Genomic DNA, 22,179 nt, shown 5'->3' with positions numbered 1-22,179 from the left:
GATCAGTGGTGAGAAGTAACTCAGTAGAAATACTTCATTACTGGACCCAAAGACATTTTTCACATATCTGTACTTGACCGAACAAATCATACTTCCATGTTTACTCCAACACATTTTGCAGCCATTACCTGTACTTTATACTCCTCTACATTTGTCACTTGCGGCTCGTGACCTCGTTACATGCTATGCTAAGCTAAACATTTTCTTTTACTCAACAATGACTTTCATCTACTTTTTCCAGCACTACTAATGAATAAAACAAAAAGATCCAACATGAATGAGTTGAATGAGTTCACTCTGTCCTCTGTCAGCTGGTTGATGATGGACTGTCTCTATTTTTCACCCATATAAAGCCAAAGTAATTTTGAAGCTGAAAGCACCCGGAGAAGGATGCTTTCACTTTCACTGTGACTGAGTGTGCAGTGGGAGGGTTTCCTGAGCTGAACTAAAGCAGCAGACACATCCTCCCTCCTCAGTTTGCAGTCCAGCTCAAACTTCACCAAGACTCACCTCGACCTCAGCATGAACCAGAACTTCAACCAAAACCTGGCCGGCAACCTGTTCAACCCCGCCATGGCTGGAAACTTCGTTAATCCAGGCATGGCAACCAGCTATGGTGAGTGTCCAGATGTGTGTGTGTGTGTGTGTGTGTGTGTGTGTGTGTGTGTGTGTGTGTGTGCGTGTGTGTGTGTGTGTGTGTGTGTTCTCGTATTTCTATCCTTGTCGGGGCCAAATGTCCCCACAAGGATAGCAAAACGTGAAACGACGTGCCTTGTGGGACCTTTTTCCGGTCCTAAGTAGGAGAAACAGTGTTTTCTTGACCATGTTGTTGTTACTGAAAAAAGTAAAAGTGCAAAAACATTTCTTTAGGGTTAGGCTTTGTTGTGGCGTGGGTTAGGGTTCGGGTTAGGAATTAGACATGAATGGGAGTCAATGGAAGGTCCCCACAAGGATAGAAATACAAGACTGCGCGCGCGTGTGTGTGTGTGTGTGTGTGTGTGTGTGTGTGTGTGTGTGTGTGTGTGTGTGGTGCATGCGTGCGTGTGCTTCTATTTTTTTACAGTGCAGCTCCATCCAGGGAATAAGGGGCCACTTCCTGCAAATGTTAGAATGAACAGTCTCTCTCTCTCTCTCTCTCTCTCTCTCTCTCTCTCTCTCTCACGCTCTCTCTCGCTCTCTCTGATCCATCTTGTGAGGGCAGGGCAGTGTAATAATAATAATAAGTTTTATTTATAACAGACTTTACATTTGAAGTCAAATCTCAAAGTGCTACAATGGGCACAGGGTTAAAAACAACAATAATACATTACATTACAGCATACTGTAAAGTAGGGTGACCATATTTGAATTTCAAAAAAGAGGAGGGGGGGGGTTGCTCGAGACACAAAGACACAAATTCATATAGGCTTCTAGGCCTCTCGGAGGTTGACGAACATGCTTTATTATGCTTCAATGATGCGAAACTAACTTAATAACAAAATAAAATGAAATGTAAAAACTTGTAACAAAATAATAGCTCTCTTAGACTCTTTACAATATTACATAATGTTCTAAATATCAACTCTTCTGTTAGAAAATCCAACTTCAACAATATATTTCTTAATAACTGTAATAAGATAGAAGAATATAAGAGTCTCACCAAAATACTAAGTTAACAAACAAAAAATATATACTTTTAATCTTTGTTTTCTTCATCCTGCTTCTCTTCTACATTCTATTTTTCATCGGTATGTTGCAAATTTTTTTTTTGCAGTTCATCTGAGAAGGTGCTCTTAAAGGTGCATTAAGGAGTTTTACAACCTTAAAAATACTTATTTTCCACCATAAATATGTTACACATTTTAATGCTGTGTACAATGTGCCCTGACATATCCATTACCAGTACCTCTAACAGCGCTAAACTGTCACTTGAAAGTCACAGTGCCGGTCCGGCACCAGAGTTTTTTTGGGGAGAATTTGAAAGGAATGACGTAATGCACGCTCCGACTGGTTAGGTTTCATTTTGTCCGCCATTACTCCGCCAGATGCTTAGTGAGCAACAACTGAGCAGGATCTTCCAGAAAGTAAGAAAAGACTGGCTTCCAGCACTGCCACAGCTCCACACACACTCCACCAGGGAAAAGACACTTAAATCTTACTTGAGCGCTTCTAAACGAGTGAAGACGGAGTCCCCCTCTTCCGTGCACGCGAGCCACAGGCACGAGTTTTTCACTAAGCTGCATTACGCCCAAGGCCTGCAGGGGGCGCTGTTTCGCATAAAACATGCAAACTCCTTAATGCACCTTTAAGCTGAGGCATTTTCCGTGCTTCGCTGTCGAATTAAGTAGAGAAGGAATTCATCAGTTCTTCATAAATAGTGTTGTAGCGGGGTTAATAAATAGAATTTAGATTGTTCTCCGATCCCATTTTATAGCGATAGGAGGCGGTAATGCGCCTGATGAAATGGTGCCATCCGCCGTTAAACAACACAGAAGAAGAAGAACAACAAGAAGCGCTCCGCTGTCTGAACCATAGATATCTTATAGAACACCAGATGCCTCACGGCAGACTCCACGACGTCCGCAGAGGTCGGCCATCTTTGTACGGGAAAGCTGTCAGAGTTTCAGTAGAACACAATGTAAGGTTGGTGATCTGTGCAGACGTTTATTCTCTTATTTCACTGATTTTTTTGAATGGATCATCTTAAAGCACTATAAGGCAATTGCTGTTGTGACTCTGCGTTATATAAAAATTGATTGATCAAGAGATTGACTCAGTTGCCTTTTATTCGTTTACCTAATTATATTGTGACTGTAATTCCATTACTTGACTTGAGACTTTATGAGCTCCTTTTATACATTTTTACAATGCCTAATTAAATATTTTTTTAAACAATGTGTTTTCTGGTGCACTATTTCATGTTTAAATAATCTATGGGGCATTATACATTCACAATAGATTTAATAATGTGGAAGGTTACTGTTTAATGTATTTATTAATGAAAAATAATATAATACATTCAATATAATGAGGTTCATGAGATTTAAGTATTTCTGAAGTTTCAGGTGGGTAAATTGTTCATCTTCAGCCTCCACTGCAGCCCTGCCACGTCTTAAAATATTTTCACCAAAACTAAAAATATGGACATGTATGGCTTGTCTGAATTATTCGTAAGTGCTATAAATATATCTGTGTGAGGATTTGAACATGGAGCCTAATCTGAAAAATATTATGAATATTCAGGATCTGATATATATTTATTATGTATATTTAAGGCATGCCATGCTCATCAAACATATGTCATGTCATTAACAGAGATTTGATGTTTATTACAAACCAAACCGTTTGAAAATCGGTAAAAATTTGAGCAAGTTACAGCTTGTTAAGCAGTTCATGTCTCATCAACACAATGTCATGAGCGAGCCAGATTCCTGTACAAAGATGGCCGACTTCTGCGGACGTCCAACTTCATTGGCCGGCAGCGGAGACGAGGTATCTAGTGTTATATAAGATATCTATGGTCTGAACAGCACCGTCTTCTCTGCTCCGTGTGTGTGTGTGTGTGTGTGTGTGTGTGTGTGTGTGTGTGTGTGTGTGTGTGTGTGTGTGTGTGTGTGTGTGTGTGCTCGCGTGGCGCACATCGGCTCACAAGACGCCTCTCGGTAATTAACGTCCCGCAACAAAGTCTCATAGTACTGTGTGCAAAGCGCCGGTCAATTTACGTTCACGTGCAATGAGAAACAGTGAACCCCGGACATTTCCTTGAATTTAAAAAACCCGCCCGGACGCCCCGGACAGGACGTAAAAAGTGGACATGTCCGGGGAAAAGAGGACGTATGGTCACCCTACTGTAAAGGCAACATTAGCATTGGTATGCCTCTCTCAAAACAGAAGGTCTTAATTCCTTTTTTAAAAGAGTCCACCGTCTGAGGGGTCTTCAGGTGGTCTGGGAGATCGTTCCTCAGGCGGGGAGCTGTGGCTTCCCCCTCGTTTTGAGCCGTGTCCTGGGCTGGACCAGACGCTGCAGCTGGCCTGACCGGTCCGGGCAGAGGTGTGTGATGTGAGCAGTTCAGTGAGGTATGTGGGGGCCAGAGATGGCAAAAGTACCCCAATTCTTTACTTGAGTGGAAGTAAAAGTATCTGTGTAAAAAATTACTTCAGTAAACATGAAAGTACTGGTCCACATATCTACTCAAGTAAAAGTAAAAAGTACAGGCCCTGAAATGTACTCAAAAGTATTATGAAAAGTAAAAAGTATTTTTATTGACCGCTTCAGTACAAAGTTAGAAACCATTTCTACGATGTATGAATATTGACTTAGATGGACCTGGTTTCTAAACTGCAGTGTCAAAAATCATGCTCATAGACCGAACCCTTCAACTTCTTTTTAACAGGAGCCTACATAAGTGCAACACTGTACATGTTTATACATTAATGCATTTGCTTTAATTTGTTTTTGTATCAAAATGAAATAAGATTAACATAAAATGCAATGATTTACTGTGTAATTCAAACAGCTTTCTTTTTAACAAAAATAATATAATTAATTCAAAGAGCTCTCTTTTAATTCACAATGAACTAGTTTTTTTTTTGTTTTGTTTTGTTTTGTTTTTTTTTTACATATTTTTAACCTGAGTTACACAACACACAGTGGAGAGCCCCTTCTCTCTACATCAGGGGGGTCAAACTCGTGGCAGAAAAGGCCGAGTGGCTGCAGGTTTTCGTTCCAACCAAGCAGAACCACACCAGACTCCACTCATTCCATCATTCCATCCTTTTACACTTGCACGGTGTTGTCGTGGCAAGGCGTGTAAATCTGGAGTCACCGAACCGGCAGGCTCCCGCACTAATCACGACCAATTCATGAATAGTTCAGGAATGTGCACGAATGTCAGTGTCACAGACTGGCACGACGCATTCACGCATAGTTTGCTCACAGTTTACGTGCTTTCCGAATTGGCACGACGTGGTTGTGCAATTTGGCTTGGGCTGTTTGTGAACTATTCGTTGCAGTGCGGGCACGCATCCTCCCGCATTGTCCCAGCGAGTTCACGAGGCGTTCACTGACAGTTGGCGCATATTTCACGGCCCAGTCGCGATATTTTGTCGTGAACAAAATTTTGAACATTTCAAAATTCTCTTCCCGACATGGCACGCAGTCCCGACGGGTTTATGCACACTTCACACCACTTTACGAGTGGTTTGCGACTGTTTGCGACTCGATTCGTGCCAATGCGTGCCACAGAATCGTTGAAGTGTAAAATGTAAACTAGCATAAATGTGACTGACTGGCGGGAAGGCAGCCATGTCATGCGCATCTTTCAAAGTTTTAGTGGTACCCGGAAACCAGTTTTCGTCACAGCGAAAAGTAAATAAATAAATTAGTGCTGGGCAATGATTAAATGTCTTAATCGCGATTAATCGCATAATTTTTCAGCGATTAATCATAACTAATCACATTACTCGCAAAATACAATAATGAATTCAAAAGTACTCTGTAATGAGCATCCTGCCCCGAGCCGGGACGGGGATTTTTTTTTTTTTTTTTTTGCATAACTAAAAATACTAGGTCTATACCAAGATCCCCCCAACACACACACGCACGCACGCGCACGCATGCACACACACACACACACACACACACACACACACCACCACCACCAAGAGCAGAACAGATGAAAAAAGGCAGTTTGTTCTGAGCACACACTTCCTCAAACTTCATTCTATCTCCGACCCTCAGACAGAAGGCAGGATAAATTCAGTCACGCCGAATTGTGCCTCATACTTACCTTTATTAGGGCAAATTTTGTGTTGAAGGGAAATGTACTTTATTTTGCCTTTTTTCAGCGCCTGAAGACTGCCCAGCGGGCCGAAACGTCGAACCGGCAAAAAAACGCGATTTAAGTTTCACTTTCATTTTTGCCAAATATGCGCTCCTTATTTCAATTTGTGCCTTATACCAGCCTTTTCCTCGTGATTTTTCTGATAATTCAGCCGAGTTCAATATGGCAAATAATGAGGAATGGACCGTGTTCCATCACTAAAAGCGTCGCGGCTGTGTGTGCTTTTTTTGACGCTCAGCTGGAGTGCCCTGTGAATGTATGTGTGTGTATGGGGAGGGGGGGGGCGCCTGAACGCCTGTTAAAATGTTTGCAGGCGTTATGGAAGCATTGCGTATATTTAAAGAAGTAACGAGCTTTTTGGGAAAATGTAAAGAGTAGAAAGTACCAATATTCGGATTCAAAAATGTAGGGAGTAAAAGTAAAAAGTTGTCAGAAAAATAAATACTTATGCTCCTAGACGTTCCTGTCTAAAGAAATTATGTTTCTGTATTTCAACACTGAATGTCTTGAGTTTGAAAAAATAAGACATTTCTTATTTATGGTAAAATCAAATGTTTTTTGTCTTGTTTTATGTGTGTTTCTTAAACAAAAAGACTGTCACAATAAGAGTAACATGTAAATTCCAGTACAGGAGAGACTTGGCTTTCTTTATAGTGAAAAAAAAACAAAAAACCTTGTGATTATCGGTATCGGCCAAAAGGGGGTTTCGATATATCAACATATCGGATATCGGCAAAAATCCAATATCGTGCATCCCTACTCTTAACCTGTTCATGTTCATGGGACCACTGGAGTCAGTAGTCCTCGTTCTTTTTGGACGAGAGCAGGAGAGCAGGTCTTGTAGTGAATTTTATTTAAAAAATGTCCGAGGCCAGCTGCAATGTAAAAAACCCACGAACATATTTTCCAGAAAACCTTCAATTATATCCGCTCTTGGTTCTCCTCGGAAAAACAGACACGGAGTCGGAGTCAGAATGCAAGGAGAGAACTTTATTTCTAAAGCTCCCGGCAGCCAGCTCGACCATCTCAGACTGGCGCAAAGACACACCCTCACCCCTGCCCCTTTGATGCCGTTTCTGGAGGCACTGCTGTCTACTTGACTGCATGACACGTGACATGACTGCACACATCTTGCCACAGCTGCCAACCTGTTGGTTCCCTTTTTCCTTTTTTCTTAATGGTGCCCGGTCCTTGACCCCATCCCAGTCCTCCTTATCAGGACCTTCAAACTCTCCATACATCTCACACGCATGCCAGGTACTTTCCAACATATTTTTTACACTGCTTGCCAATTGGGTGCCGTTTGTGAAAAAAGAAAAAGAGAGGCAGAGATGCAGGTGGCTCTTGCTATTGAAAAAGTTAAAGAGACAGGCAGACTTGGTTTTTTGTCACACATAATACATCTTTTTCCACACCTGTTTACACAAACACACTGTACCTAAACAGAGACATGAATAATATGAAAAAGACTAAATAACATATTATAATGAATACCAGATAAACATGATATGAAGAATACTATATAATTATTCAAAAGTCTCCATCACAGGACCAACACACACACAGCCACTCACACTCACCCAGGGCTCTACATTGGTAGACTGCGCCCGGTCTATGCGCGGTCTCGGCGGGCTGTCGGCGCAAGAAGTCAACGGGGCGTGTCCAGCAGATTTTGCTATATTCATGAACAGGCGCAGAGCGGCGCAGTCACTCCTCCGTCCCGCCCACCAGCGCAGGTGTCGCAAGAAGGAGGAGAGAAAGTGGGTTTAACCCAGCTGAGCCAGTGGCGGCTCCAGGAATTTATAATTGAGGGGGCAACAGGGGGGCACGGTTACTGGTTGGGGGGGCACAAGTTTGCGATCGGGGTTCTTGTACCCATTTTCAAAAAATAAAGTTCTTATTTCAATGGTCAATAAAAAACTGATTAAAACTGCGGTTACAAGCTATTTATTTGTATTTTTCACAAACATACTGTGATTGCTCTTTGCCCATATGTCCATGAGTCCTTCCCCAGTGGCGCTCCAGCTCCTACCGTATCATCCGCGCCCTTGCACCTTCATCTTTGGCCACCACTCCGCTCCCCAGTCCAGTCTATTCTTTGTTGTATTGTTCACAGTTGTGATTTTCTGGAACATATATGGGTTTATAGGTTAGACATTTTGCTGAATAATAGAGAAAACCACACTTGGGGTTGAAATGTTTCTCTTACCAACACTGACTGCTCTCTTGCCCACTCTTCCACCGCTGTCCTCTCACTTCTTATGCTCCACAATCAGATGTGATTTCCTGCAAAAGTTAGGACATCATCATGTTTATGCAGTACAATATAAACTTGCTACATATAAAACAAACAGTTTACTCACCACTTAAAAGAGAGTGATCCTCCTGTTCTTGTGGCTGGTTGCAAAGCGGTCAATGACTGTATAGACATCCATCTCTTTTGTTCTTCTTGAGTTGATTGCCAGCACACCAAGACTGCTGGTCCGGGCATCTCCACTTTTGTTTCTGAGGTAGGTTTTTAAGTATCGTAGGCAAGAAAAGCTTCTCTCACATGCAGTTGTTGATACAGGCAGTGTCATGGAGATGCACACAAGTTTGCATACATCAACAAAAGCCTCCTTCAGAGCTCCAGCATATCATGGGTGCTGTTGACAGTCACACCATTTTGTTTTTTTTTGGTCAATTAGACGTTTCAGCTGGTGCAGTTCTGCTGAAAGGTTGTCTTCAAACACACCATAGTGCTTTGCCATAGGGAGAAGGGCATCTTTGTGCAGGAAGGTCTTGTGTTTAGGATTAGTAGCTGCAACTCCTTTCATAATGTGGCAACTCTCAGCCGAGAAGCGCCTGTTCAGCTCACTGATTAATCGATCGATTACAGGAAAAAAGCAGTGGATTTCATAGTCTTCTGAGTTCTCCAGCATGTCTTTTCTTGTGTGGCCCTGAATATGAAATTCCTGCAATTGGCGTGGTTGAATTATTTTCCTCTTCTGTTTGTGCTGCATGTTATTGTAAATGCCAAGTCTCTCACACATGTCACTTGCACACTGCCAGAGTTGGGTACATGTTTCAGCACTGCGTTCGTCTTTGAGTGTATCCATCAGTGCTCAAACCAAATCGATGGCAGATGCCAAATCCAAGTCTGGGGCTTGCAATTGGTCAGACAAAGACTTTGTGAGCCCAAATATGTCTTCCAGCATGTAGGTTTGAAAGACAAACTGTGCATCAATCAAACCATTCAGTGATTTAGCTTCAATGGCTCTATGGCCATTTGACTGATTGCTGATTTCCTCAAGAGTGGCTAAGATGGCAGGGAGGGTTCGCTTTATAGCCCAAAGGGAATAGTACTGACAGGTCCATCTGGTGTCTGACAGGCGTTTAGTTCCACAGCTCTTTTAGTAGGTTCGAGGTATCTGTTTCTCCATAAACACCTTATGAGTTACTGATCCAGAAAAAAAGTTGTACAAGTGAACAGTAGCAAAACACTCAGCAACTGGTTTAATATTGTGGACACAGTCAACCAAAACGAGGTTCAATCTGTGTGCGTGGCAGTGGATGTACACTGCATGTGGAACTTCTTGACGAAATCTTTCTTGAACACCGTTGTTGCAGCCAGACATCACAGAAGCTCCATCATAACACTGGGCAACAGTCTTTTGTCTATGTTAAATTTAGCTAAGGCCTGTTTCACTGCTGTGAGCAATGACTGTGCATCCAAACCATCAGCAGGAACAAAATCCAGAAACTCCTCATGTATCTCACCACAGTGTAGGTAACGCAGAACAATAGATATCTGCTCTTTTTTACTCACATCTTTGGTTTCATCCACCATTAAAGTGAAGTGTTCTGCCTCTTTAACCTCATTGCTAATTTGCTCTCTCACAACGCTCGCCATGATATCGATTAACTCATTTTGAAAGGCATGATGGACATATTTTGCATTACCAGGCCCACCAGATAACTTATCAGATACAACACTGTCAAATTTGCCCAGTAAATGTAGGAGTTGAAGGAAATGACCTCTGTTTGTGGATTGTTGATTCTCTCTGTGGCCTCGTTGACCAATACTTTGACATGCTGTAAATCGCAGAGACTCAACAACTGCTCGCATGTACCTCCTGTTTTCTTTCACAATCTTGCCATGTCTAGCATCCAGTTGTGTTAAAATCTTAGATCCACTTTTTTCTCTTTTCCTAAATTCACACCATCCTTCCATGGCCTGCTTGTAGGAAGCCCTGCATTATGTTGGGCCATTTTCTCTGGTCCTTTCTTCCAGTTTCTGAACCCTTCATGGGTGAAGCTTCTTTCTTTGTGAACGCCACTGCCAGGTCTGTGCACATTATGAAAAGAATGACGACAGGCAAAACAAAAAGCTGCGTCAGCTAACAGAATATTGCAGCCAAGGAAACTGTTTGAACCATGGGTAATTAAAGCTTGAGGACTGCTGTGCCTGCGTACCAAAAGTACGACGTGGGAATGACTTGAGATTAGGCTGCTGTGGTCCTTCAGAGGGTAGTTTGCTTATATCGGCAGCAGTGTCCGTCCTTCCCGCTGTCTGAGGCCCCCGCTGCCCGGCATCTTTCTTGATGTTCACCTGTCTCCTCTGTCCGCTCTGGCAGCTGTTCCTGTTCCTCCTCCTCCCCCTCCTCCTTCTCCGAGTCTGTTGTGTCCTGTTTCATGAAGTTGGGCTCGCCCTCCACCACCTCAGCAGGTAGATTTGTTGCCTCAATGCTGCACTGCTCCTCATTTGTTCTTGCCTTTTTTTCAGGGATCACAAAGCGATCCATTTTTAGCTGTAGCTAATCCGCCTCTGTCCAACAAGCTGCCCGCGGCACTTCTTCTTCTTCTTTGGAGTAATGGTGGGTGGCGACCAACAACTTAGGTGCATACCGCCACCTACTGTATCTCTTGGTAAATGTATGACCAATGAGATCGCTCGTAAGGAAATGACATTCAATGTGCACGCGGGGTAGATTTAATAAGGGAATCATTTTTAATGAATTATTTTTTCATTATTTTTCTTGTGTTTGTGAGTATTGTTATTTACGTTTTTAAAATTATTAGAAGAAAAAATTTATGTAGAAATTTGGCAGAGTGGAATTGGGGGGCAGGTGGGGGGGCAAGGCGTTGCTTTGGGGGGGCCAATGCTCCCCCGCCGTCACTGAGCTCAGCATAATTTGACCAATCAAATGAACACCTCTCCTCTCCTCATTTTCAAATGCACTGCAGCGAAGCTCACTGCTAACTTGAATAAATACATTTTATTTCCTGGCCGCTCTTCCACATCCCAGACTGTCTGAGGGGAACTAAGCTTATTTCTGCTTCTTTGTGTCACAATTCAGGTTCAGATGCACATAATAAATGAAAAACTATCTGTCTTGTAACTTTAAAGACTTAATGACTTTATTGTTTGCATATGTGTGTACAGATTATTTATTGCTTAAATACGACCAGCACCCCACCCCCCACCCACCCCCACCCACCACTCAGAAGCAGAAAAACAAAACAAACTCCAATACTAAACCATAAACCAACAATGTATATATATATATATATATATATATATATATATATATATATATATATATATATATATATATACATATATATATATATATATATATAATTTCTTGAAGCACTTGGGGAGCTGGACAAATGAAATAAAAATGCAGACATTTCTACATTTAGAGGCTGATAATCCTCTCTCAGTGACTAAAGGCCTCTACATGCTCCATGAGAAGGTTCAGCTGGATGACAGCAGCAGAAAGTTCCCCTGCTGCTGCTGACATTTCATCCTCCAGCAGAAGGGAACTCCGAGGCCACGCCCCCTCACTGCAGGCTGGCATTCTCCTGATGTTTCCAGAGACCTCGCCCAAAGGTGTAAGAATGGCGTTTTTCGTGGAAGAATTGATGAAGGATTTATTATTGAAGCTTGCATTTGATCAGCAAATATTAACAGATGAAGAAAAGAGGAGTCCAGTCTCCTGGTTCAACGGAATTCACAACTTCACCCATCCTCATTCAGGTATTGGTGATCAATTACTCTCTTGTCTGTACATAAAATAAATAGAAATAAGCTCATTTTTGCTCTGCAAAAGCTGTAAAAGTTTATTGTTTTTATGGCTAGGAGGTTGCAAGATGGTAAACATATCAGAGAGGAGCAGATTTGACAGCAAGAGCTTCAGCTGTTTTTCTATTGTTTTTTTTATTATTAAATATTTTATTTTTCCTCTATTTAGCCAGCAATTTTTATCCCAAAATTTTTTTTCTGTTTTTTTCCAATCTATAAATGTGTATTTCATTTTTACAATGAAAAAATTCTTATGTATTTCAATTTTTACAAGATTTTCTGTTCCTGCTTTGACCATCAAATCATCCAGTCGCTGAAGGAGACGCTCTTTAACAGGCAAGGCATTGAAAATGATTTGATCATGATCTGTACAGATGCAGCTGCAGCGCCACCCACCAGATACATCCACCAACACCTGCTCTGCAGTTTGGTTGTGGCAAGGTGGAGGATCCAGAGGGTGGAGGAACCAGCAACCTCCAGGACCAGAGAGAGGCCGTTGGACCCGAGCATCTCCAGCAGCCCGGGCACAAGAAAGTCTTTAGATTTCCAGACTCCTCCAGGACTTGAGCCTGGCAGGAGGGGATTATCGGGCGTAATTAATTATTTTTAAAATCAAGAATCCAACAAAAATATGTGAATAATTTCTGCCATGCCTTTTAAAGAACCTTTCATTAGAAATATATATATATATATATTTTTTTAAATTCTGTTTCATTATTTTTTGGAGAGATGTGAGGACTATGCAAGTTGTTTTTTTGTTTTTTTTCGGGGATATGAAGTGTTTGTGGTATCTTGGCAAGCCATTATGTTTGAAAACATGTTATCAAAGTCATGAAATCATCCTTTGAAAATGTGTTCGCTTCATTCATTAAATAAAACCAGTTTAAAACACAATCTGAGTCCAGAATAATTTTCAGTGTAAATAACAAAAAGAGGCAGTTCTCCATTGAATATTAGCGATAAAAAGCGGTACAAGTAATGTAAACATGTACGTGGACAGTTAAAAAATTGTAAAGATGAATTCAGCTGATTTTATGAGTGATTGTTGGAAAACTGCTCTCTGCTCCATTTAATAAATCACGGTCTCTTCAGTGGCTCCACTTTGGCACCAGTCTGCTAAAAAAAACACTCATTTTAGGATGGCAATATTTTTTTCAGATTTGCCCCTTTTTTTTCGTGTCTTTCCTTTTACCATCCCCTCTTATTTTATTTTACCAAGAATTCGACTTAGGCCACGGTAGAAAATAACGGAGAAATGACCGTGGTTCACTGCAGCGCTGTCAGTGCAAAGTTCAGCGGACTTTTGTCTGCAGCGCGACCCGCTGCTCCGTGCACAGCGGGTCCGGTCCTGGGAGCCTGGAGTCAGCTGGGAGCCTGTCACTACCACATCAGAAACACACACACACACAAAATTAAAAAAAAAAAAAAAAAAATTAAGGAAAAAAAACTTTTGCACCTTCAGAGGCATGGGCAGACTTTCCAAAGCAAAACAAAACATTTAAAATTCTGGTCTAAACTATCTATCAAATCTATGGACAAAAATAATGATTTAAGATATTTAGTAGCTTTTTTTGCCACAGACTGTAACTTAGTGCTCCACTCTGGTGTCAAAAGTAAAAAAAAAAAAACAAAAACAAACAAAACAAAACCCACATGTGAATAAGCTGAATGATTATCAAATGCTAAAATTATAAATTATATGAGTGGTTCTCTAATTAGGGGCACATTTCATGTCCATGAGTAGTATAGGCCTAACTATTATATTTCTGTTAAAAATTCACTTCTGTCAATGAGCATTGTGCACTGGGAGACTGTTGCCTGTTATTTAGTACAAAAAAAAATCACCAGATAAATTATCAATTTAGCATAAAATGTGTTTTCTATACAGGGGTGTGCTGATTTTGTGCTGTCTGAATTAGTGACTGTCAGGTTTTGCTCCTCCAATTTTTAAATCAAAAAGTAAAAAAATGATTAAAAATCAATTGATATTTGTCAGCCTTTATCTTAATAATATTGAACATTATTTAAAATTAATAAAAGTCTCAAAAAAGAAAAAATAAATACATTTTAAAAATCAAATTATGCTGTCCGGGAAATCTATGTCAACTGTGTTACTTCTTGAAACCTCTCCTCTAAAACCGTAATGGTTGGCTCCAAAGTCACCAAGTCAACAGGATGTGGTGTCATTATCTGTTTTGGTGGGAAATATCAACAGAGCAGGGCAAGTGTGTGCTTGGTCTCTTCGATATTTCATTCCCGTCTTCCCTTAGAATGGGAAAATTGATCGTCAGCTGTGTTACCATTATATTACAGTGACCTTTGTTTCGTTATGAGATTTTAAAATATAAGTAGAAATTATTGAGAGACATTAGTCGATCAAAGGAGGGTGTTGACAGATTCAAGCTAAGCAGCTAGCGTGGAGCCACAAAATGGCTTAAATGTCACGTTTTACCATTTCCTGTAACACAGTTGACAGGAAATAACACTGTTGACAATATTCCCAGATTTGTTCATAAATATAGTGTAGTTGCACATGCATAACACGGTAATTAAATAGATTTTACTTGCTGTTCTTGAATACACCTCTAGGTGCTACTTGGACACATCATCAGTGATGAACCCGAGGTCATAGGGTGTTTCGGGTCTTTGATCATCAAACACCCTCGCTCGGGCGACCCAGCCGGGGGTGATCAGCCCCCGACTTGTGTCTAAGTGGCCCACTACTCCACGGATCCCCCCTCGTGACCCATAGCCATCTAGAGGCTTTTTCCACAGCCTCAGTGATGTTTTTGATGGCTCTTCAGCACAGCTACCCTTTTAATCCAAGGAGTTTAAGGGTTCGGGGTAGTGACTGGCCAGCAAAACCCGACACCCCACCTTGACTCGTTCACAGCGGACTTTCCAACCATTGCTCCGGCACTCAGTCACTAGCTCTGCGTATTTGGCCCTCTTGCGCTCATTGGCCTCCTCCAATCTGTCTTCCCAGGGGACGGTAAGCTCAACCAGGACCACTTGCTTAGGTGACTCTGATGTTAACACCAAGTCTGGGCGGAGTGAAGTGGCCAGGATGTTTTCTGGGAATTTGAGCTGCCTCCCCAGGTCGACTCGGAGTTTCCAGTCTCTTGCAGTGCTAAACACGATTAAGACAAGATTAACCCATACAGTACACATATACAGGGATTACAGTGACTTGTAATTTCTGTATTTCCAATATCAGTCCCTCTGGAATTAAGCAGGGCTTGTCAAATTTCATTTTTCACATTGTTTGGATGTGATAATAAAGGACTTTTGTAGATATTTTCATATCACCTTTTATCATTGTAACACATTTTGCAATTTTCTGCAGAGACTTTGATTCAGGTATGACTATTGAAGTGACAGTGTAATTTATGTTTTAGGGTGATGGTGTGTTATGATCAATCTTAAATATAGTAACGATTATTATTTGTGAAATAAGCTCAGAGGTTTTAAATAAATTATACTATTAACTGCAACTAATATATAATCAAAAATACTTTTAAAAAGAAGCTCCCTCCTTTCTACACGGTATGTCCTGTCAACCGTGTTACTTCTGTCAATCGTGTTACTTAATGTCAACTGTGTTATTTACTACTTTTTATGTTGGAAATCAATAAGATGTTGACGAAACCATCTAAAATTTATGAAGGGCATCACCATTGATAGAACTCATATATTAGGATAATGGACATACTGTAAATATCAGTGTTATGAGCATTTATGAAGAATAATGTTCAACCGTTATGATAGATATCAATCAGATTACAGTAAAACAGCTAAAATTTCATATTTTGAAATTGATCAGACAGCCAATATCATAAACTCTGGTCATTGTACTCAAAATAAATTAAAACATGGTTTTATTAAATGTGTGCTACTTCATTCATGTTTTGTGTGAGATTGCATTTATCCGTAACACAGTTGACAAGCTCCCCCCCCGACCTGCCACCTTAAAGTGGTGGGGGAGTTTGAGTGCCCACGTGATCCCAGGAGCTATGTTGTCCGGGGCTTTATGCCCCTGGTAGGGTCTCCCATGACAAACAGGTCCTGGGTGATGGGCCAGACCAAGGGCAGGTCAACAGCCCTTATGAATACATTACAATCGAGGTCCGTGACATCGCCCGGTATGGCGCAGCCGGGGCCCCACCCTGGAGCCAGGCCTGGGGTTGGGGCTCGCAAGCGAGCGCCTGGTGGCCGGGCCTTTGCCCACGGGGCCCGGCCGGGCTCAGCCCGAAGGGGCGACGTGGGCCGACCCTCTGGTGGACCCACCACCCGCCGAGGGAATCGTAGGGGCCGGGTGCAATGTAGATTGGGTGGCAGCCGACGGCAGGGTGCCCGGCGACCCGATCCTCAGACACAGAGACTAGCTCTAGGGACATGGAATGTCACCTCATTGGGGGGGAAGGAGCCCGAGCTTGCAAGGGAGGTTGAGAGATACCAGCTAGATATAGTCGGGCTCACCTCCACACATAGCCTGGGCTCTGGAACCCAACATCTCGAGAAGGGCTGGACTCTCCACTTCTCTGGCGTTGCCCGCGGTGAGAGGCGGCGGGCTGGTGTGGGTTTGCTTATAGCCCCGCAGCTCAGCCGCCATGTGTTGGAGTTCACCCCAGTGAACGAGAGGGTCGCATCCCTGCGCCTTCGGGTCGGGGATAGGTGCCTCACTGTTGTTTCGGCTTATGGGCCGAACAGCAGTGCAGAGTACCCGGCCTTCTTGGAGTCCCTGGGAGGGGTGCTGGACAGTGCTCCGACTGGGGACTCCATTGTTCTGCTGGGGGACTTCAACGCCCACGTGGGCAGCGACAGTGAGACCTGGAAGGGGGTGATTGGATCGCATGGCCTCTCTGATCTGAACCCGAGTGGTGTTCTGTTATTGGACTTCTGTGCTAGTCACTGTTTGTCCATAACAAACACCATGTTCGAGCACAGGGGTGTCCATAAGTGCACTTGGCACCAGGACACCTTAGGTCGGAGGTCGATGATCGACTTTGTTGTCGTGTCATCTGACCTTCGGCCTTATGTGTTGGACACTCGGGTGAAGAGAGGAGCAGAGCTGTCGACCGATCACCACCTGGTGGTGAGTTGGATTCGCTGGCGGAGGAGAAAACCGGACAGACTTGGCAGACCCAAACGTATTGTGAGGGTCTGTTGGGAACGTCTGATGGAACCCTCTGTCAGCATGGTTTTCAACTCCCACCTCCGGGAGAGCTTCTCTCATGTCCCGAGGGAGGTCGGAGACATTGAGTCCGAGTGGACCATGTTCTCCACCTCCATTGTCGAAGCAGCTGCCCGGAGCTGTGGTCGTAAGGTCTCCGGTGCCTGTCGTGGCGGCAACCCCCGAACCCGGTGGTGGACACCGGAAGTAAGGGCTGCCGTCAAGCTGAAGAAGGAGTCCTACCGAGCCATGTTGGCTCACGGGACTCCAGAAGCAGCTGACAGGTACCGGCAGGCCAAGCGAACTGCAGCCCGAGTGGTTGTGGAGGCAAAAACTCGGGTCTGGGAGGAGTTCAGGAGGCCATGGAGGAAGACTATCAGTCGGCCTCGAAGAAATTCTGGCAAACCGTCCGGCACCTCAGGAGGGGAAAGCAGGTCTCTGCCAACACTGTTTACAGTGGAGGTGGGGAGTTGCTGACCTCAACTGGGGATATTGTTGGACGGTGGAAGGAATACTTCGAGGACCTCCTCAATCCCGTCGCCACGTCTTCCGTGGAGGAAGCAGAGGCTGAGTTCTCAGAGGTGGACTCGTCCATCACCCAAGCCGAAGTCACCGAGGTGGTCGGTAAGCTCCTCGGTGGCATGGCACCGGGGGTGGACGAGATTCGCCCTGAGTACCTCAAGTCTCTGGATGTGCAGGGACTGTCTTGGTTGACACGTCTCTGCAACATTGCGTGGCAGTCGGGGACGGTGCCTCTGGACTGGCAGACCGGGGTGGTGGTCCCCCTGTTTAAAAAGGGGGACCGGAGGGTGTGCTCCAACTATAGGGGGATCACACTCCTCAGCCTCCCCGGGAAAGTCTATTCCAGGGTACTGGAGAGGAGGATCCGACCGATAGTCGAACCTCAGATTCAGGAGGAACAATGCGGTTTTCGTCCTGGTCGTGGAACAGTGGACCAGCTCTACACCCTCCATAGGGTGCTCGAGGGGTCGTGGGAGTTTGCCCAACCAGTCCACATGTGTTTTGTGGATTTGGAGAAGGCGTTCGACCACGTCCCTCACGGTGTCTTGTGGGGGGTGCTCCGGGAATACGGAGTCCGGGGCCCCCTGTTAAGGGCCGTCCGTTCTCTGCATGACCGGAGCAGGAGTGTGGTCCGCGTTGCCGGCAGTAAGTCGGACCTGTTCCCGGTGCATGTTGGACTCCGGCAGGGCTGCCCTTTGTCACCGGTTCTGTTCATCATTTTTATGGACAGAATTTCTAGGTGCAGCCAGGGGCCGGAGGGGGTCCGGTTCGGGGACCACAGGATTTCATCTCTGCTTTTTGCAGATGATGTTGTCCTGTTGGCTTCATCGAACCAGGACCTACAGCATGCACTGGGGCGGTTTGCAGCCGAGTGTGAAGCGACAGGAATGAGGATCAGCACCTCCAAATCCGAGGCCATGGTCCTCAACCGGAACAAGGTGGCTTGCCCTCTCCAGGTAGGTGGAGAGACCCTAGCCCAGGTGGAGGAGTTTAAGTATCTTGGGGTCTTGTTCACGAGTGAGGGACGGATGGAGCGTGAGATTGACAGGCGTATCGCTGCAGCGTCTGCAGTGATGCAGTCGTTGTATCGGTCCGTTGTGGTGAAGAGGGAGCTGAGCCAAAAGGCGAAGCTCTCGATTTACCGGTCAATCTACGTTCCCACCCTCACCTATGGTCATGAGCTTTGGGTCATGACCGAAAGGACAAGATCCCGGATACAAGCGGCCGAAATGAGCTTCCTCCGTAGGGTGGCTGGGCGCTCCCTTAGAGACAGGGGGAGGAGCTCAGTCACCAGGGAGGAGCTCGGAGTAGAGCCGCTTCTCCTCCACATCGAGAGGAGCCAGCTGAGGTGGCTCGGGCATCTGTTCAGGATGCCTCCTGGACGCCTCCCTGGGGAGGTTTTCCGGGCATGTCCCACTGGGAGGAGACCCCAGGGAAGACCCAGGACACGCTGGAGAGACTATGTCTCTCGGCTGGCCTGGGAACGCCTTGGGATCCTCCCAGAGGAGCTGGAGGAAGTGTCTAGGGACAGGGAAGTCTGGGCATCTCTGCTGAGACTGCTGCCCCCGCGACCCGGCCCCGGATAAGCGGTTGAAGATGGATGGATGGATGGATGGACAGTTGACAAGCTAACAAATAAATTGTGTATTATAATTAAAATATAATAAAATCAAAATGATCTTAATTGTAGCAAATACTGAATTTAGCACACTTGGAGGGTACACCATGGATACAAGTAATTTTTTAATCAAAAAGGTGTATTCAATTTTTCACCTTATGTGCGATGTGAAATGTACCCCTAATTTGAGAATCACTCATATGTTTCACTCTTCTGTACTGTACCATTTAAATTTTCTGACACTCCTCACAGTCTGTGCTGCGTGCAGAGACATCCTCCATAATTATTACAAAAGATTTAAATAAAAAATGAGTGATTTTTCCCCGGATGACTTCATGAGTGATTTTGTGTATCTTTCATGACACAGACAAGCTGAAAACCTGTCTGTGAGGTTTTCTCAGACAAATTATCATCTTCCCTCCCCTGCCTGCCACTTTCTGCATGAAATTATCACTGCGCCCAGCTGATTCTGTCGATACCTCCCCCTGGTGCGTGGCCACGCCCATCTCGACGCAAGCGCAGCAGACCGATCAGACACCAAATACGAATCCGCCTCCGCCGTTTTGCCGTTCTCTGCGTTGCGCCGTGAAAATACGGCACCTAGAGGCAATGTAGGGCCACCAGTTCACCTCGCATGAGGGTTTTTGGACCGTTTGAGGGAACTGGAGTTCCCACGCATGCACAGGGAGAACATACAGCCTCCACACAGAAAGGCCCCAGCTGGTATTTGAACCCAGGACCTTCTTGCTGTGAGGCAAAAACTTTTAAAGTGATAAAGAGTTCAAAGGCTTCTGCTCAGCTGCTGTTCTCCACTCTGCAGATGGCTCTTCTCTGCCTCGCTCATTACTTTTTTTTTAATTAGTTTCTAAACAAACAACAGAAACAGTTGCTCAGACAGAACAGGTGGGACACAGAAAATATGGATATGACAGGAAAAAAAAACGATTAAAAAAAAGGGCAAAGTGCCAGGCTCAAAACTAGTAAGATGGAAAACCCTTCAGCACACAGGAAGCCAAATTAGGACCAATGAATCTTAAATATGGATCCTAGATAGAATAAAAGGGGTCAGAGGAAGAATTGAGCATACATGTCATATATATTAACTGGAAATATATTCAAGTACAGAATTGTGCCGTGATTTTTTGGTTGGAACAGAGTCTGTCATCCAAAAATGCAGTATATTCTTTCTCCCAAAAAAAGTTAGCAAGTTAAACCAGGCATGGGCGAGTTACATGATGGAAAGGGCCACATTTTTCTTGATGGCCCCGGTGGCGGGCCATGCTCCCGGGAAATTGTTGTGTGTGTGTGTGTGTGTGTGTGTGTGTGTGTGGGGGGGGGGGGGGGGGGGGGGGGGGGGGGTAGTCTGCAGCAGCGTGCCCCTCTCTCTTCCGCACTGGTGGAGGCTGGAGCCGCGGACGTGCCATCTGGTGGCCAAAGTATGTCATTGCAACTGAAAGTGCAACAAAAGACATTTTTTTCTTTTGAAAAAATTACTGTAATTGGGGGCCGTACGGATGGCCATCCCTGAGTTAAACAGTCGCTTGTGCTTAGACTTAACACGTGGGTATGGTAGACCAAGAAGGAGATGTATAGGATCCAGGGGTATGGGTATATTGAGGATGAGATATCGGTCTTTAACCACTTTTGACCAATAACTGATTATTTTGGGGCATGACCAAACACAATGAAAATAGTCACCAACCTCTATTTTACATTTCCAGCAAAGTGCAGAGTAATTTGGATCTATCTTATTTTTGACAACATGAGTGATATGTATCCAATGTAAAATCTTAAACTGAATTGACTTTGTTCTGTTACAAATGGAGATTTTGCCGCCCCACTCCATACTTTAAACCAGACCTCTGGATCAATTACAGTATCCATTTCTTTTTCCCAAGATTGTTTTAAAGACAATGTTGCAGGGGGGAACAGTAGAAAACAAAGCTTTGTAAAATACGGAAATTGATCTTTTTACAGTATGTGAGCAGATTGCCTCCTCAACAGTGGACAAATCATTTTGTAAATTGGTTTTCTTAAATTTTGTAAATTGCTGTTCCCCATTCTGCAGATGGTGCTTCTCTGCCTTGCTCATTACTGACGTCAACTGCAGCCAATGAGGAGCTCCTGCTTCTCGATCTTCTCCCTCACATCATTATCCAATCAGAGACAAGCTGGACACCTTTAAATTAAAATCAAAATTAGGCAGACACAGTGCACAATGAGAGAGTTCAAGTATGTGGATAGAGGAAGAACATTAAAGTGTTACTTTTCACACATCTGATCAATGATTTCAATTTCTTATGGGCTGCACGCTATTGGCTACAAATAGACTAAATTATTAAAACAGTGTGATTATAATTCTCTTTTTTTATATTTAAATAAAGAGGCAGCCTCGCTCACAATGATTTTTTTAAACTTTATAGGCCAACTTCAAATTGCAATATGCAATTTTTACATTTTTAAAAGCTACAGACTGAAACTTTTTAAGTATTTGCATGTCAAATTAACTAAATTGTTTTAGTATGACAGTATTTATCTGTTTTTGTGACTAACACTTAACACAATTTAACAAATATTGGATTCTAATCAAATATTGTTGTAAATATAAGTAAAACATTCTGTTTGATGGTTTACAAAACTTCAGTGATTTAAACAAAAAGTCACAGAGTTTGGGTTGACAGTACTTTTCTGGATATTGGGATATTTCATGGTTTTTATGTATAAGTCATGGTCATTTTTTAGTGTTGGATGAGAACTAACAACTGTAATTCATTGAAGGTCACCAAAAAATGTTGCTTTGGGCCGACATTGGCCTAAAAATCTCTCTCTCTCTCTTTTCTGACTTTTTTCTTTTTTTTTAATCTCTCATCCTGCAGAAACTGTTCAACCCTGTGTTTGATGTCCAGCAGGATGTAACTTGTCCTTCTCTCTCTCTCTTCTCCACACAGGTTCTAACTTCACCAACAACAATGAGCTG

At 43.6% G+C, this 22,179-nt stretch overlaps 1 protein-coding gene across 1 annotated transcript in view; it reads left to right on the top strand.

Moving 5' to 3' along the window:
* Nucleotides 1-489: 489 nt before the first annotated feature.
* Nucleotides 490-22,179, top strand: part of LOC115391091 (GTPase IMAP family member 9-like) — a gene marked incomplete at its 3' end in the record, with an annotated part of 22,890 nt that continues 1,200 nt past the window's right edge. The window contains exons 1-2 of the mRNA XM_030095194.1: nucleotides 490-616; nucleotides 22,151-22,179. The exon at nucleotides 22,151-22,179 is cut by the window's right edge and continues 927 nt beyond it. Of these exons, the coding sequence (XP_029951054.1) occupies nucleotides 523-616; nucleotides 22,151-22,179 (123 nt within the window). The remainder of the gene's footprint in view (nucleotides 617-22,150) is intronic.

This window comes from Salarias fasciatus, chromosome 6 (genome assembly GCF_902148845.1).
Source record: "Salarias fasciatus chromosome 6, fSalaFa1.1, whole genome shotgun sequence".
In the NCBI taxonomy this organism is placed as follows: Eukaryota; Metazoa; Chordata; class Actinopteri; order Blenniiformes; family Blenniidae; genus Salarias; species Salarias fasciatus.
The sequence above is the reverse complement of the archived record's forward strand: the minus strand, read 5'-3'. Positions and strand labels throughout refer to the sequence as shown.